A 13,266-nucleotide genomic window follows, 5' to 3' on the forward strand; every position below is an offset into this window, starting at 1 on the left:
ACAACGTGCCAGACAGCAGATTAGTTTAAAACTCAAACAAAGCTCAAACAAAGCAATTGTATTACTTCCTATGGCATAGTACTGTCTGTAATGCCTTTTCTGTTTCCAGAGTAGACTGAAGCGTTTCCTCTCTAAGCCCGAGCCCCGGGGACTATTAAAGCTTTGACAGCATTTTAAACAAGCACTGGTGGAGGATTCACCCTGCCAGCCACTAACCAATAGCATGCAATGATTCCCCAGAGCCCAGGGGCTGTGCTGAATGTATGGGTACCATGTTTTAACAGTGTAGACAGTGGGCTGTGCATGCTTAGCATGCATGATACAGCAGCACATGACTGCAGAGGTTAATGCGTGCGGCGTATCGAGTGCTTTATGTCTTGTTTCGCCTGAGACCAATACAGTGTCAAAGTCATTTAGTCAGGGAGGGAAGTTCACAGCTCTGAACACACGCCCCACAGCTTGTATTACAGTTCTGCTTTATGAAGACAGAAACACAGAGATGCACTTTCAAAATCATGGTTTTCCTTTCAAGCCTAGAGATTCCAACTTGCCCATTATCTTATTAATAGTCTAATCTTACTAGCAAGTGATGGTAGTGATTTATGTCTCCCTACATTCATACGTCATTGCATGGCTATGCAATGAGCCAATATTAGGATAACAGCCTTTCTTTATTTTAAATTAAACCCATAAATATTCCTCCTCTATCGAGCACCATGCCATGTATTCAATCATGCAGAGTTACTGAACTGGATCTTTGTGGTCGGGCAGTGCTGAAGCACTGGCACAAGATGTTACCAAATGAAAACATGCAGAAAAGAACCAGCAGCAATACAGTGAGGATGGTAAATGGCCCAAGGGAAATGTGCAACCTCTCTCTCTAATTACACTTCAATGCATGCCATGGTGAATAAGGGAGAGCGCTGCACTGGGATCGCTTTAATGGGCAAAGCACTGATGAGAATCCTATGAACGCCAAATGCTCCTAGCACTGAATATTTCAGCAGGTTTCACATTTTCAGAACAATATCACCCATGTTCAATAATGTGAAAGGAAGATGCTTTCAGATTTTGGAAGGCACGTTTGCATTCCATCAACAAAGTTCCCCGACTAGGCAGTTACTGAATGAGATAAGCAGGTGTTTTGGATAGCTCCATACCTACAGTAAATATGAACGCTGTCAGCTGCTCTAGCTTGTGCTATAATGTAAAATCCCCCATCTGCTTGACTATCTGTCTTTCCCATAGTCTAACCGCACTAATAAACGGAATAATCAAAACATGCCAAATCCCACAGTATCAACAATCTGGTCTTCAGGTCATGTCTGTACCATCTGGTCAATACTAAAATGTGCAATCAACTTCAAACATGAACTGTGTTTTACAAAAAACAAAAAATTACATCAAATATAATATAATAAAAATAATATATATATACCTCAAATCTACTTTGTATTGTTTTTGTACAATTTTCTATTCTAGTCTAGTTGAATCTTTCTTCTAACCATTTTACCAACCTATATATACCTTTAAAAAAAAAAAAAAAAAAAAAAAAAAAAAAACCTATATATACAGCCACACTGTCAGAAACATCATGTTATATCTTTAGTGTCCAGCTCACTGGCAACTCAATGGTTCTGATAATGCTTGAAAAACAAAAAGCCTTTTAGAATCATTGCGTGCTAAAACGGAAAGAATTCTTGTTGTATAACTCATATTTGTAGATGTGATGTTCATCCCTCCTGGATATGGACTTGGCATTTTCAGTGACACAGAAACACAAGAGAAGAGAGTGAGTGTTGCCTGTTCTGGTCATGTTAAAGGAGTAGTTTGACATTGTAAGAAAAATACTTATTCGCTTTCCTTTGGAGGGTTAGATGAGAAGACTGACACTTCTCTGAGCAGTTGGTTAGCTTAGCTTAGCTTAGCACAAACACTGGAAACGGGGGGGAAACAACTAGCCTGACTCTGTCCATTGTCAGCATCTTTCCCCAGTCCCTCTAACGCTCACTAAGTAACACATTATATCTCATTTGTTTCATCTGTGCAAAAGCCAAAGTTTAAACATGACAATACACCATTTTCAGGGGTTTATGTGTCTACCAGTTACCTCATTCGTGTAATTTGTTATTAGATGGTAGGTCACTTGTTAATGACATACAGTTGTATGATTGCATAGGTTTTTGTGTGAGCATTAAAATACTGTGCATTAACAATATATCAATATAACACTATATACAATCTGGAGTAAACAAGTAAGATGTAATGTGTTTAGAGGTGTTGCGAGGCAGATTTCGTTCCCATTGGACAGAGCAAGATTTGCTGTTTCCTCCTCTTTCAGTCCTTCAACTAAATTAGCCTAACTGGCTGCTAGCTGTAACCTTAAATGAGCTATTTGTAAGTCTTACTTGCTACATAGACAACGTTAGCATTAACAGCTGTTTACTGACCAGTCTAGAATAAACGTTGTGAGTTCAGCATCAAACTACATTCCTTTACCTGCCAAGAGCTGTCACCAGCAGTGGAAAGCAAGGCCAACATTAATTCTAGTCTGTATCATGTCTTTTCTTCTACTGAAGTTAGCACGCTAACCAGCTAGCCCCAGCCTGTCTTGTCACATTTTGATAGCGACTCACTGCAGCCTCCAATCTGCCCTGAAGATTTAGCACTGTTCAGAGGGTGTGTTATAATCTCTTGTCTTGTAAACACAACAGTGGCCAAATCTCTTTTCCAGCGTCAATCACCGGCACCCGCTCCCAGCAAGAAAACACATCCGGCGGCTGATAAAACGTAAAAATAGCCCCTTTTAATGTAACGGGCACATATGTGCAGAGGTGCAAAGAGCCAAAATGCCCAACTTCTCCTTTAATGTTGATTGGATGCTGATGAAAAATAGATAAAGTATTTGGACACTGTGATCTGTCATTAAAAAGGCTTACTGAAATGCCATATTTTATTTATTTTTATCTAATTCTTAAAAATCCTAAATACAAAATGATTCTGTAGTTGTTTATACAACGTAGCGGACTTTATATGGAACAGCATCAAGTTTTTGTGCTGATTAGCCCTGTTGTCCACAGAGAGGAGCCTTATTGCTCTTGCTCTCCACAGGAAGTAGAGAATAACACTTGCATCACTAAAGAACAACACTTACTTTATCCACAGGAAGCACCGATGACATAACTTGGCGACAAGATATTAGTAGATTCTCACCAGAGAGCGGGGATAACGGGTGGTGCTGGTTCATGCTAAGTGTTCATACTGTAAACATGTACTCGAAGGAGCTGGGAGGAACAGAGATACATTTTCACTGGTTATCAAACACTATATGAGATGAGTCTCCATGATGCCTGTATTTTTGTATTGGTGTAAGCACAGTCACATTTATAGAACAGACACAGGAGTAAAAAATAGGCTGACAAAATGCAGAATTTTAAAAGCAGTATATATTAACAGTTAACAATTGCAGTCAGTAATTATGTGCACTGTCGTGTAAATGTACTGGACATGTGGCTGAAAGAGTGGATGAGAGGCAAAGAGAAAAAAGGTGATTATTGAAGGTGACTGCAAAAGCCAATACCCAGCAGCTGTATATTCACCCTTAGAACAAGGAGCGAGACCCGGATCAATACCTCTCTCTTTCATCACCGTCACTCCGCTCCCTCTGCTCATCACCAGAGGCTGGAGGGGAAGTGCACAGCTACAGGAGACATTTATTACAGGCCTGCTTGGTGGCTCTGTGGGACACAGCCCAGCAACTCTTGGTTCTGCTTGTTAGCAGGCCTCGTGTAGATCTAACAGGGGCTGTATGTCAGCACTGGACTACGTGACATCACCTCCCAATGGGCCAATGATGGAGGTTTTGACAAAGTAGCAGCAATTTCACTGGCCCTGTGAGGATGATTGTTTTGTCAAAGCACATTTCTGTGCAGAGGTCCCTCCCCATTTGTTAAATTGTAAACCTTGTGCAAAAATGACCCCAAAATGTATTTGTGATTTTTCTTTTTATATGTTTTATTTTCATTTTTCATTTTACTGAAAGAAACTCAGAGACTCGCAGAAAGTGTATCTTCTCACAATTTGTTCCCTTCTCCTTTATCTTGGTTTGCCTTAATGAACTCAGTGTGAAGCATCCTCAAGCACTGGTGCAAAACTGATCCAACACTAATAATGTAGTCTAACTACAGTATACTGACGCTGCAAAACCTGAAACTCATTTATTTTCTTTTAAACTCTACACTCAGTAGGTATTTACCAGTATTTTTTTCTGTGCTTGTATTCTTGCCCCTTTTTGATTAATATTTTAAAGTTCTGACATTAAATTAATGTTTCTAAAACGAAGTAAAAGACGATTTCATGCCTGTTAATCACAACGATCTTGAAAAGTGATGTAAGTGACTGAATTTTGTAATTGATTCATGTTCTGTGGCTCATGTATAATTGATTTCAGCTTTTATTTTTAACAGAATAGAACTTTCTAATGCATTCAAATGACAGAAATGGAACATCACAGTATATTGCAGTAAAAAAGGAAATGAAAATGATTTTACTCTCTTGCCCTGTAACAAGCATCATGTTGTACTCGTCCCCAATGTGTTTGGCCAGAAGTGCCCTCATTATCAACAACAACAGGTTTTTTTTTTCCAGAGCAAGCTGTAGAAACAACATTATGTAATAATACTTGGAAAGTCTCAGACATCATCCAACAATGAACATTACTCTGCTTGCCTCAACATTTGTGCTGGTTTGTTTTTTGGCATCTGGCTTTGATTCTACAACACAATTGCATGTGAAAGCAACGCTGTATAAACAGAGTGTAGGGCACACACATGTAAAAAACCTCTATGGATGCTGCAGTCAAAAGTCAGACAAAAAAAACAGCACGCTGTACAGACAGCTCCCAGCAAAAATTTAATTTAACAGAGCAGCGTTTGATCTAACAGAGATCTTTGTCCGGCATTGTCAAAAATAATCTCTGAATCAACCTGAACTGAACTGAACTTCTCTATCTCCAGATGCCTCATTTCATAGAGTAACAGTGAGACGATAATGGGAGAAAAAACTGTGAGGTGAACTGTAATATGTCTGCTGTGGTCTGGAATGGGTACAGTGACACTGTTATTGTATCATTTCATTTAAAGGGGCTACTAACATGAAGATTTAAGTGGCCTCTTAATGTAACTTGATGCAAGAAGACAAATTTGAGAACAGATAGCGTGAAATAAAAATCTGAATTATCTACCTATATATATACCTAATACCTTATTAAAAGAATTTCTTTCCCACCAAGTATAGCTTTGTGAATGTGGTGGATAACATATTTGCTCCCAGGTATTTTAAGCCGCTATACTCAATATTCTTATGTTACCAATGAATGAAATGACTGTGTGTAATATGAAAGGACTCTGCAGTTCCCCTCAGCTCCACAGAGCAGTTTAGCATCTTTTGACTCGTTGTTTTGGTTTTGTGGCTCGCATCTTCACTATTATTGTTCACTCTCACTGCAGAAGCTGTAATAGCAAAAAAAGGTTTGATACGAAGGACCAAACGGCAGACAGACACAGTTAGCGACTAGCTTTTTAACATAGCAGAGCATTTAGCAGACAGCCAGATATTTTCAAGTTAGTTAGTTACTTAGTTAGTTACTTAGTTAGTTAGTTAGTTAGTTAGTTAGTTAGTTAGTTAGTTAGTTAGTTAGTTAGTTAGTTAGTTAGTTAGTTAGTTAGTGGAGACTTCAACAGAGCTAAAAGACCAGTGAATGTGTGGTACTGAAACACCCCTTTGGCTGCCCCCATCACTGCCATGAAAATAGTGCCATTTGTATAAATTGCTTTAATTTAACTCTTTTTGTTCAGCCCTTTGCTTTTGTTTTGTAGTGTATATCTTGCATGCACTATAAGGTGTTTTAGTGAGATGTGTTTTGTAACATACTACATTTAGGCTACTCGTGTACAGTGAGCTCCTCACAGAGAGAGCTTGACCACTGACAGGTTCTAATCTTCGGCTCCTTGTGTAGACTTTCAACCACAAGTTACTGTTGTCGAATCTCATTATCCGTAAAGTTTAGTGGTGGTTGTGATTTTCAGTTCAGCTTCGCATACCAATCAGCTAAATGCATGAATGAGTTTTTACCCTCCAGATGACCCTTACAGGGCCAGCATACACAAACAACTATAAGATCACTCTCTACGCTACATAAGTGAACAGCAGCTGCAACCAATACGGCACTTAACGTGTGTACGAGGCCATGTGAGGTTACGCAGTGAGTCGCTGTTGGTGAAAGAGACATAGCGCTCCTGTCACTCATTGATCGTGCAAGAGATAATTCCCACAGCCAGTTATTGCTTCCCTGTGGTGTGTGTGAAGCAGAGACACATATCTGCGAACATCACACACAGTCCAAGGATTCATTCACCTTGTAATTATGCAGGAGCCTGCTGGCCACCATCGCACAGACAGACAGATGCGCTGAACTTGTGACAGAATTACATGAACTGTGAACATTATTTCTTTTTCATCTTACCCCTGCGATGCTCAACACTTGACAGAGTCTCACTGGTGCGATGGATGGATGGGTGGGTGGGTGGGCGGTTAGCACGTTTATGTGTGTGTCAGTGTGTGTCGGTGTGTCGGCGTGTAGGTGTGTGTCAGTTCGTCAGCAGTGGCGCCTACGGGACGCGAACATGTGTGGCCACAGTCAGCCCGGGTGGATGAATTACAGCGGGCTGCGTTGTTGTAAAAACGCTGGTCTATTTGTCAGCACACTGCTGTGCCCATCCAGGAACACTGACTCAGATAAGTGGCTGTTCTCACACTGTACAGAGTGTATGGGAGGTCAGAGAGATGTAAGAAGTGGCAAACCAACACAGTGGAATGAAAATGTGTGCAGTTAACATTCCACATTCAGCTCCCAGGCAAGATTTCATGCTTGCTGTGGGAGAGGGCTCTTACCATTGACTGATCGGTGAGTCACTCCACTGTGATACAGACAGCATCTGTTAGAGTGAATTTAATGCAGCATGGATTTGCTGCTGTGTGAATTATGAGTTTTCACAACCTTGATGCAATGTCACTGTCTGTTCACAGTGAGCTTTGAGTAGGCCCGTGATGGAAGAGCAGGAGACGCCCTAAGATATCTCTATTTCCCTCGTGTTCTCTGGATTGTGTTTGTGTTTCTATACTGTTCTGTTGTATACAGCTGTCAGCCCATTGCTGAGTGGCTGAGGCGCTTAGCCAGGCCACGGTGTTCGCCTTTATGGCAGAGATCTATCACACACAGCAGATGACAAAACAAATTGAGGACTATGTTAAGATTAATTACTGGTGCCTGCATTGGAAACTGTAATACATATTGACAAGGAGGCCATATTATAATTAGCTTTATCCCATAGAAGCAGTAAAAAAAAATGACCATTAGCCGTACATCAGAGCTGTCATTCAGTGTCAGCTCTCTGGTGATGTGTTTTTACAAAATCTTACTTAGAACAAAGAGGTGTATAATAATACCTGGACAGTTTGGTGAAGTTTTAGCAGATTTAATTCAGCATTTATTTCTGCTTGTCTGCTTATCTAATCTAGATGGCATTGGAATACAACTATGAAGTATTTGCCATTGCCCCAGAATTCTTCTTTTTTTAGTCAGCATTAGAGAAGATTTATTGTTCCCCATGGTTAGAAAGTAAAGGAATCACAGTTTATCCCAAACTAAGTAGATTCAAGAGGATGGCGAAGCACCAAAAAAGTGATTTGTGGAATTAGGTTTCACTTCCTGCTTTGGAACAAATAGCGCTTCTTAAATATAAAACTCATTTACATGTATGAGTCACAAAATCGTTCTCCTAGGCATTGTCAGCAGAGTAGCTCCAGGCTCTACATCACTGTGATCTCTCAGATTGGTCCTCTGGCTCTCTGGTTTCAGTTCATGCACCAAACCGGAAAGACTGTCCTGTGAGACTAATGTGTGATTTAGTCTCTGTCTTTTTTCACCCTCATGGCTCCATTGTTCTTATTTGTCTAGAGGCAGAGTAATGGAGACTGTGAATTGTGTAGGGATATGTATTATTGTTTGCCTTTAACCACTTAAAGCACAAACATATGAATTGATTTTAACTATTTAGTGGTATTGTTTTAAATTGTATATGCATATGATTGATTAAACTTCTACATTTTGACTTGAAATACAATTTTAGACCCAAATACAGTGTTTGTATGTGTGTGGGTTTTTTTTACCCTAAACTCAAATAGTGTCCTTTGTGCACTTGCTGTTGGTGCTCCACCTGGTGGTTTATTGTGTTGTGCAACGTATGTGGGAACTGATTGTGTAGGACAAAAGCGATGTTCTCCACTTTCATGTCTGTGTTATGCACCACACAGCAGAGAGAGTCTATAACGCCTTTTTTTTTCAGCTTAACTATTGTTCTGAAAATCCAAGGACACACTGAAAGAAAAACTTCTAAATGGGCTTCAACTCTAATTTGTTCATTAACTTTAAGTATAGATGTGTAGCGCGCCCCCTCTGAGGCTTTATATTGTATGCAAATGCTATTTTACTGTTACGCACTGTTAACTATAATCTCCGTAAAGGGACCAACACTGACCTCATTTTAGTGAAAATTGCTGAGAGAATCGTCCACTAAACTAGAATAAAACTTGTTAATCAGAGAAAATAATATGAAATGTGACAGAAATATGCCCAGGGCAGTTGTTACACTTTTAAAAGTTTTATTCAGAGTGCATGCACTAAATAGCAGCCCAAATCAGAGACTTGAATGTTTGATAGATCATTTCTGTGTCTTTCTACATTGCAGGATGAGCCCTTCAGGTCTGTAGACCCATTCTGATTGGAGACATGTTCTAAGTACGACATCTCAGCCACCATGAAAGGGTTAGGAGCCAACCGCAGTCGTCACCTGTCCGACTCATGTGAACCAGCGGGATGCCCACAGAAGCCTCTTTGTCCTTTAACCTCAGATCCTCACAGCTCCTTTCTGTTGAGCCCCACCTTAAACCACTATGGCACTCTGGACCCGCATCTCCACCAGTGCCCTCCCACCAGCCCAACTGCCCTGACCCCTGACTGCTTGCTGCCTTTCAACCAGATGTCCAACAGCAGCACCTTCCCTCGTCTGCACTTCACCTCCCAGACTGACCAGGCTGACTGCTCCCAGGGCTGTTTGGCTGGTGGTGGGGTGGGACAGGGCAGCAGGGCAGGTACACTATCCAGCTCTTTGTCTATGGGTATGGGCTTGGGTCTGGGCCTCACTGGTGCTCCTATGATCACCAGTGGATCAGCCACCATATCCTCAGCAGCAGCAGCCAAGATGAATCGGTTACCCTCCAACCTTTTGGATCAACTAGAGAGGCACCTGCCCCTGCAGCGTGATGGCTTCAGTACTCTGCAGTTTCATAGAGGACGCATGTCGAAGCAACGCAGTGAGAGTCCAGGACGCATACGTCACCTGATGCACTCTGTGCAAAAGCTATTTGCCAAGTCCCAGTCCCTGGAAAACTCTGCAATCAAAGGCAGCATAAACGGGCGCTCAGCTGGAGGAATGACTGGCACCATGGGGGCTGGTGAAGATTGTGGTAGACCAACCCGCAGGAGCAAGAGTAAAGACAGGGCTAAAACTGAGGGGCCAAAGCAGAGACCCAGGCCCAATGCACTAGGCCTCTGGAGCTCAGATGATGCCCTGGACACTGACACTACCAAAGCTGGCACTATTGCTGTAGGTTACCGCAACCCACTGAGCATGATGACTCTTGGCAGAGCGGTTTCAGACAGCCAGGCTCCTCCCAGACATATCCCACAGGGCTACAACACTATTTCTGCACATACTCTCAAGACCTCTAAAAGCAGCAGCGACCTCAAGTTCCTGGCATGCCCGGCGACACAGGTAGGATCTAAGGAAGAGGAGGGAAGAACAAGGGGAAGCAAGGATGACACATTGGTGAAGAGGGGCTCCTGGTCCACTCTCACGCTCAGCCAGGCCAGGCAAGTGTTGCAGAAGGGTTCTGCTACCGTCAACAGGACCCTGCTTAAATCTAAGTCATGCCACCAAGACCTGGCACAACAGTTCCTTCAGGTAGGAGGGCCAGTGAGTATTCACCTTCACCTTCATCTTCTTTGTAAGTTTGCATGGATATCTTTATAATTTCTCTGAGGTTTGTTGGTTTTATTTATCTGGAGGACACTTCCTGCTTTGCCTGATAATTTGATTAGATTAACCCTTATTCTATTTATCATATACACTTTATCCACATTTTTCATACTTAGTCACATTAATAGATTTTCCCTTTGGAATTCATCCCAGTCATGATTTCTTTTTTTAAGTATCTTTGCTGCACTTGCTTAGAATCATACTATTAATATTTATTTTAAAAAGATAAACAAAATCAGACGCAAACAATGACATATATACAGTGTTTAAGGGATACACCCTGAATTATATACATTACATAGAGAGTCTCACAACTGTGTGTATGTGTTTTCATAATAGGTTCCACTGGGGGACTGGGCAGGAACTTTGGGTCGCGGCCGGCCCAGAGGAACTGAGATCCCCTGTCGAAGGATGCGCAGTGGCAGCTATGTGAAAGCTATGGGAGACTTAGAAGACAGCGAAGACTCCGAGGGAAGCCCCAAACCTTCCCCCAAATCTGCAGCTCGTCGCCAGAGCTACCTGAAGGCCACGCAGCACTCCCTAAGCGAGCAACAGCCGCCACCACCTCCACGCAAGTGAGTCCCACAGCACAGAGAATCAACTTAATCATACTGGAATTATAAACTTAATTATCATACTCATTGTTTTGCCATAGTTGAGTTTGTGCTCTTTTACTTTACATTCATTCAAACAGAGATAGGCCCTGAAGGTGTATTCGATGTTAAAATTGTGGGAAGAAGCGTCTTTTCTCATGTCCCCAAAGGTAGTCAGCAGGTGGCAGTATCTTGTCACAAATAATCGTCTGGATGTGCAGCAGCACTTAGTCAAGTTAATAGTAGCTACTCATGGAGGTAAAGATGCAGCATAATGAGAGAGGACAAGACATGACATGCAGTATCATCTTTATTTGCTACAAAAGCAATAGGAGGTGAAATTTTGCCATGTGTTTTACCCCTACATCCACACGGACAGGCCTCGTTGCTACGCTCTCATGCGGGAGGATTATCTGTGGTCCCCTCTGCAAAGTGCATGCTCTATGCAGCATCTGAGGTCAGTGTCATCGGTAGGCAGGCAGCGTGGCCCTCCACCCAACCTCACCTGCTCTACCACCACCACCACAACCACCACCACCTTTTATGTTCAACCCTCCCAGTACTTTTCCTCTTTGCTCCCGTGCTCCATTTCTTACCTTGCAGGTATCCTGAGTGGTGTGTTAGTACTTAACTCTTACCTGCTTCCTCAAGCCCTGATCTCATAACATGCAAATGTTCCATGGAAATCACTCCAACACACCCTGCTGCTTAGTGCACACACATTTTCACTAACACAAGTTGTCAGACGTGCAAGCCAGAACAGAGGAAACTTCTCAAAAATTTCTCAGATCAATCTGAAAGTACATTTATAAAATCGTATTCAGCAGTTTTACTCAGAAATTATTGTTTCCTCTGTGCTGCTATTTTAAACCCTAGCACATATCACTATCTGCACTTCTCAATTGTATTTAATTTCAAAATACCCAGGGGAACTTTTTGGAGTGTAATTTAAAGTTTCTCCTGGATATCATCAATTAAACACAGCCCTCACTTATTCTGGTCTCTGACTTCTGAGAGGCTGATTATTACATTCACTTCCACAGCACTCTGCCGTCCCTGAAAGAGCTGTCGACTAATCGGAGCCTCGATAACTTAGACTGCCTGGTGAGCCCGTTGGAGGCCCCTCCTCGCCACAGGAACAATGATTTCAGCCAGTGCGCTGGCACACTGGGCAGAGGCTCGGGCACTCAGGTATGTCTACTGTCTTATCAAATGTGCTGCTGTAGCTTGTCATAGTATTATTATTTGGTTGGAAAGACTATTTCCTCGTGTGTGTCTGCTAAACCCAAGAGTTGTAGATTCAAGTCATGATCGACCAACGTTTCCATGACAGAAATTTTTTATGTATTTTTTGGGGGGTATAATATAAATATTAGAAACAGCTAATTAGATCATTTTAGATTGACTCCAGGGACCTTAAAAAAAGAGGACTGACTGCGATCAATGGTAATCACGAGGGAATGAGCAGGTTGAAGCTACTGAGAGAGAATATTTAAACGTACAGTGCGTAATGCCTGAGAGATGGTATATGAATGAAGCAGTCGGGAATGAGCTGGTGGAATAGAAAAGATGCTTGAGTGTGTTCGCAGATTGTCAATGTGGGACATAGAGTATGCCTCAGTGTAAAGAGGAGGAGGCTTGTTGTATATCTTCATCAGCAAGATGCAAAATTACAAACCAATGAAAACAGCCTTTTATAGAAAAGGAATGGTATCAGTCTGTATTTGTACATGGGAACTTTAGCATTAATCAGACAATGACTTAAGGATTAAGTTTCCTTTCAGATGAAAGTTATGTCAAAGAGTAAAACCTGTATGGACAGTAACCTACAACATTTGGAGTGAGTAAATGAGTGAATTAATTTTGAGAAAGGATTATTCATGTTTATGTACCACTCACAACACTTTCATATTTGCTACTAAAATGCCAAAAATAGAAAAACTTACTACTGGTTGTTCATATTACTGTACTTCTTTTGATGTTGTTTGATCGAAGGTTTCAGATAGCGCTGGCTGTCACTGCTTATTCCCATCATACAATGACAATACAAATCCTTGCAACAAAGAAATACTGACAAAAAACAAAGTTATTTTGAGTAACTCATACAATGCAGCACAAAATATTTTTATACTGGCCCTGAACCAAGAACTAAAATTAGTTATCTCTGTATTAGCTTTTATATGTTTTGATTTTTTTTTTTTACACCATTTACACCATTTAAAATCGTTAGCCAATGTGTCCATGAGATTTCTCCAAAACATTTGAACTAATAGTTGGAGATTCAACTATTAGTTCAAACTGCCTGCATCTTAATTCATAGTTATAGACAGTGCTGGAGAGGAACTGAGTACATTTACTGAAGCAAAGTACAAGTACCTCAAAATTGCACTTAAGGGCAAAAAGTTCAGTTTTTACGGTATTTGTATATGACTTGGATATTTCCATTCTAGAGTATGTTGCTTTATTCTTCTCCACCAATACAGTTCAGAGGGATATTATAAGGCCCAAAGAGGCTA

At 41.3% G+C, this 13,266-nt stretch overlaps 1 protein-coding gene across 6 annotated transcripts in view; it reads left to right on the top strand.

Moving 5' to 3' along the window:
- The window catches only part of dlgap4a (discs, large (Drosophila) homolog-associated protein 4a), an 82,684-nt gene that overhangs the window by 49,731 nt on the left and 19,687 nt on the right, over window positions 1-13,266 (top strand). For 4 of the 6 annotated variants that reach the window (XM_056384802.1, XM_056384804.1, XM_056384806.1 and 1 more), the window contains 3 exons: window positions 8,808-10,094; window positions 10,497-10,732; window positions 11,794-11,941. In XM_056384802.1, the coding sequence (XP_056240777.1) occupies window positions 8,877-10,094; window positions 10,497-10,732; window positions 11,794-11,941 (1,602 nt within the window). In that variant the 5' untranslated portion in view covers window positions 8,808-8,876. The remainder of the gene's footprint in view (window positions 1-8,807; window positions 10,095-10,496; window positions 10,733-11,793; window positions 11,942-13,266) is intronic. The other 2 variants (XM_056384803.1, XM_056384807.1) reach the window with 1 other exon arrangement.

This window comes from Seriola aureovittata, chromosome 9 (genome assembly GCF_021018895.1).
Source record: "Seriola aureovittata isolate HTS-2021-v1 ecotype China chromosome 9, ASM2101889v1, whole genome shotgun sequence".
Lineage (NCBI taxonomy): Eukaryota > Metazoa > Chordata > Actinopteri > Carangiformes > Carangidae > Seriola > Seriola aureovittata.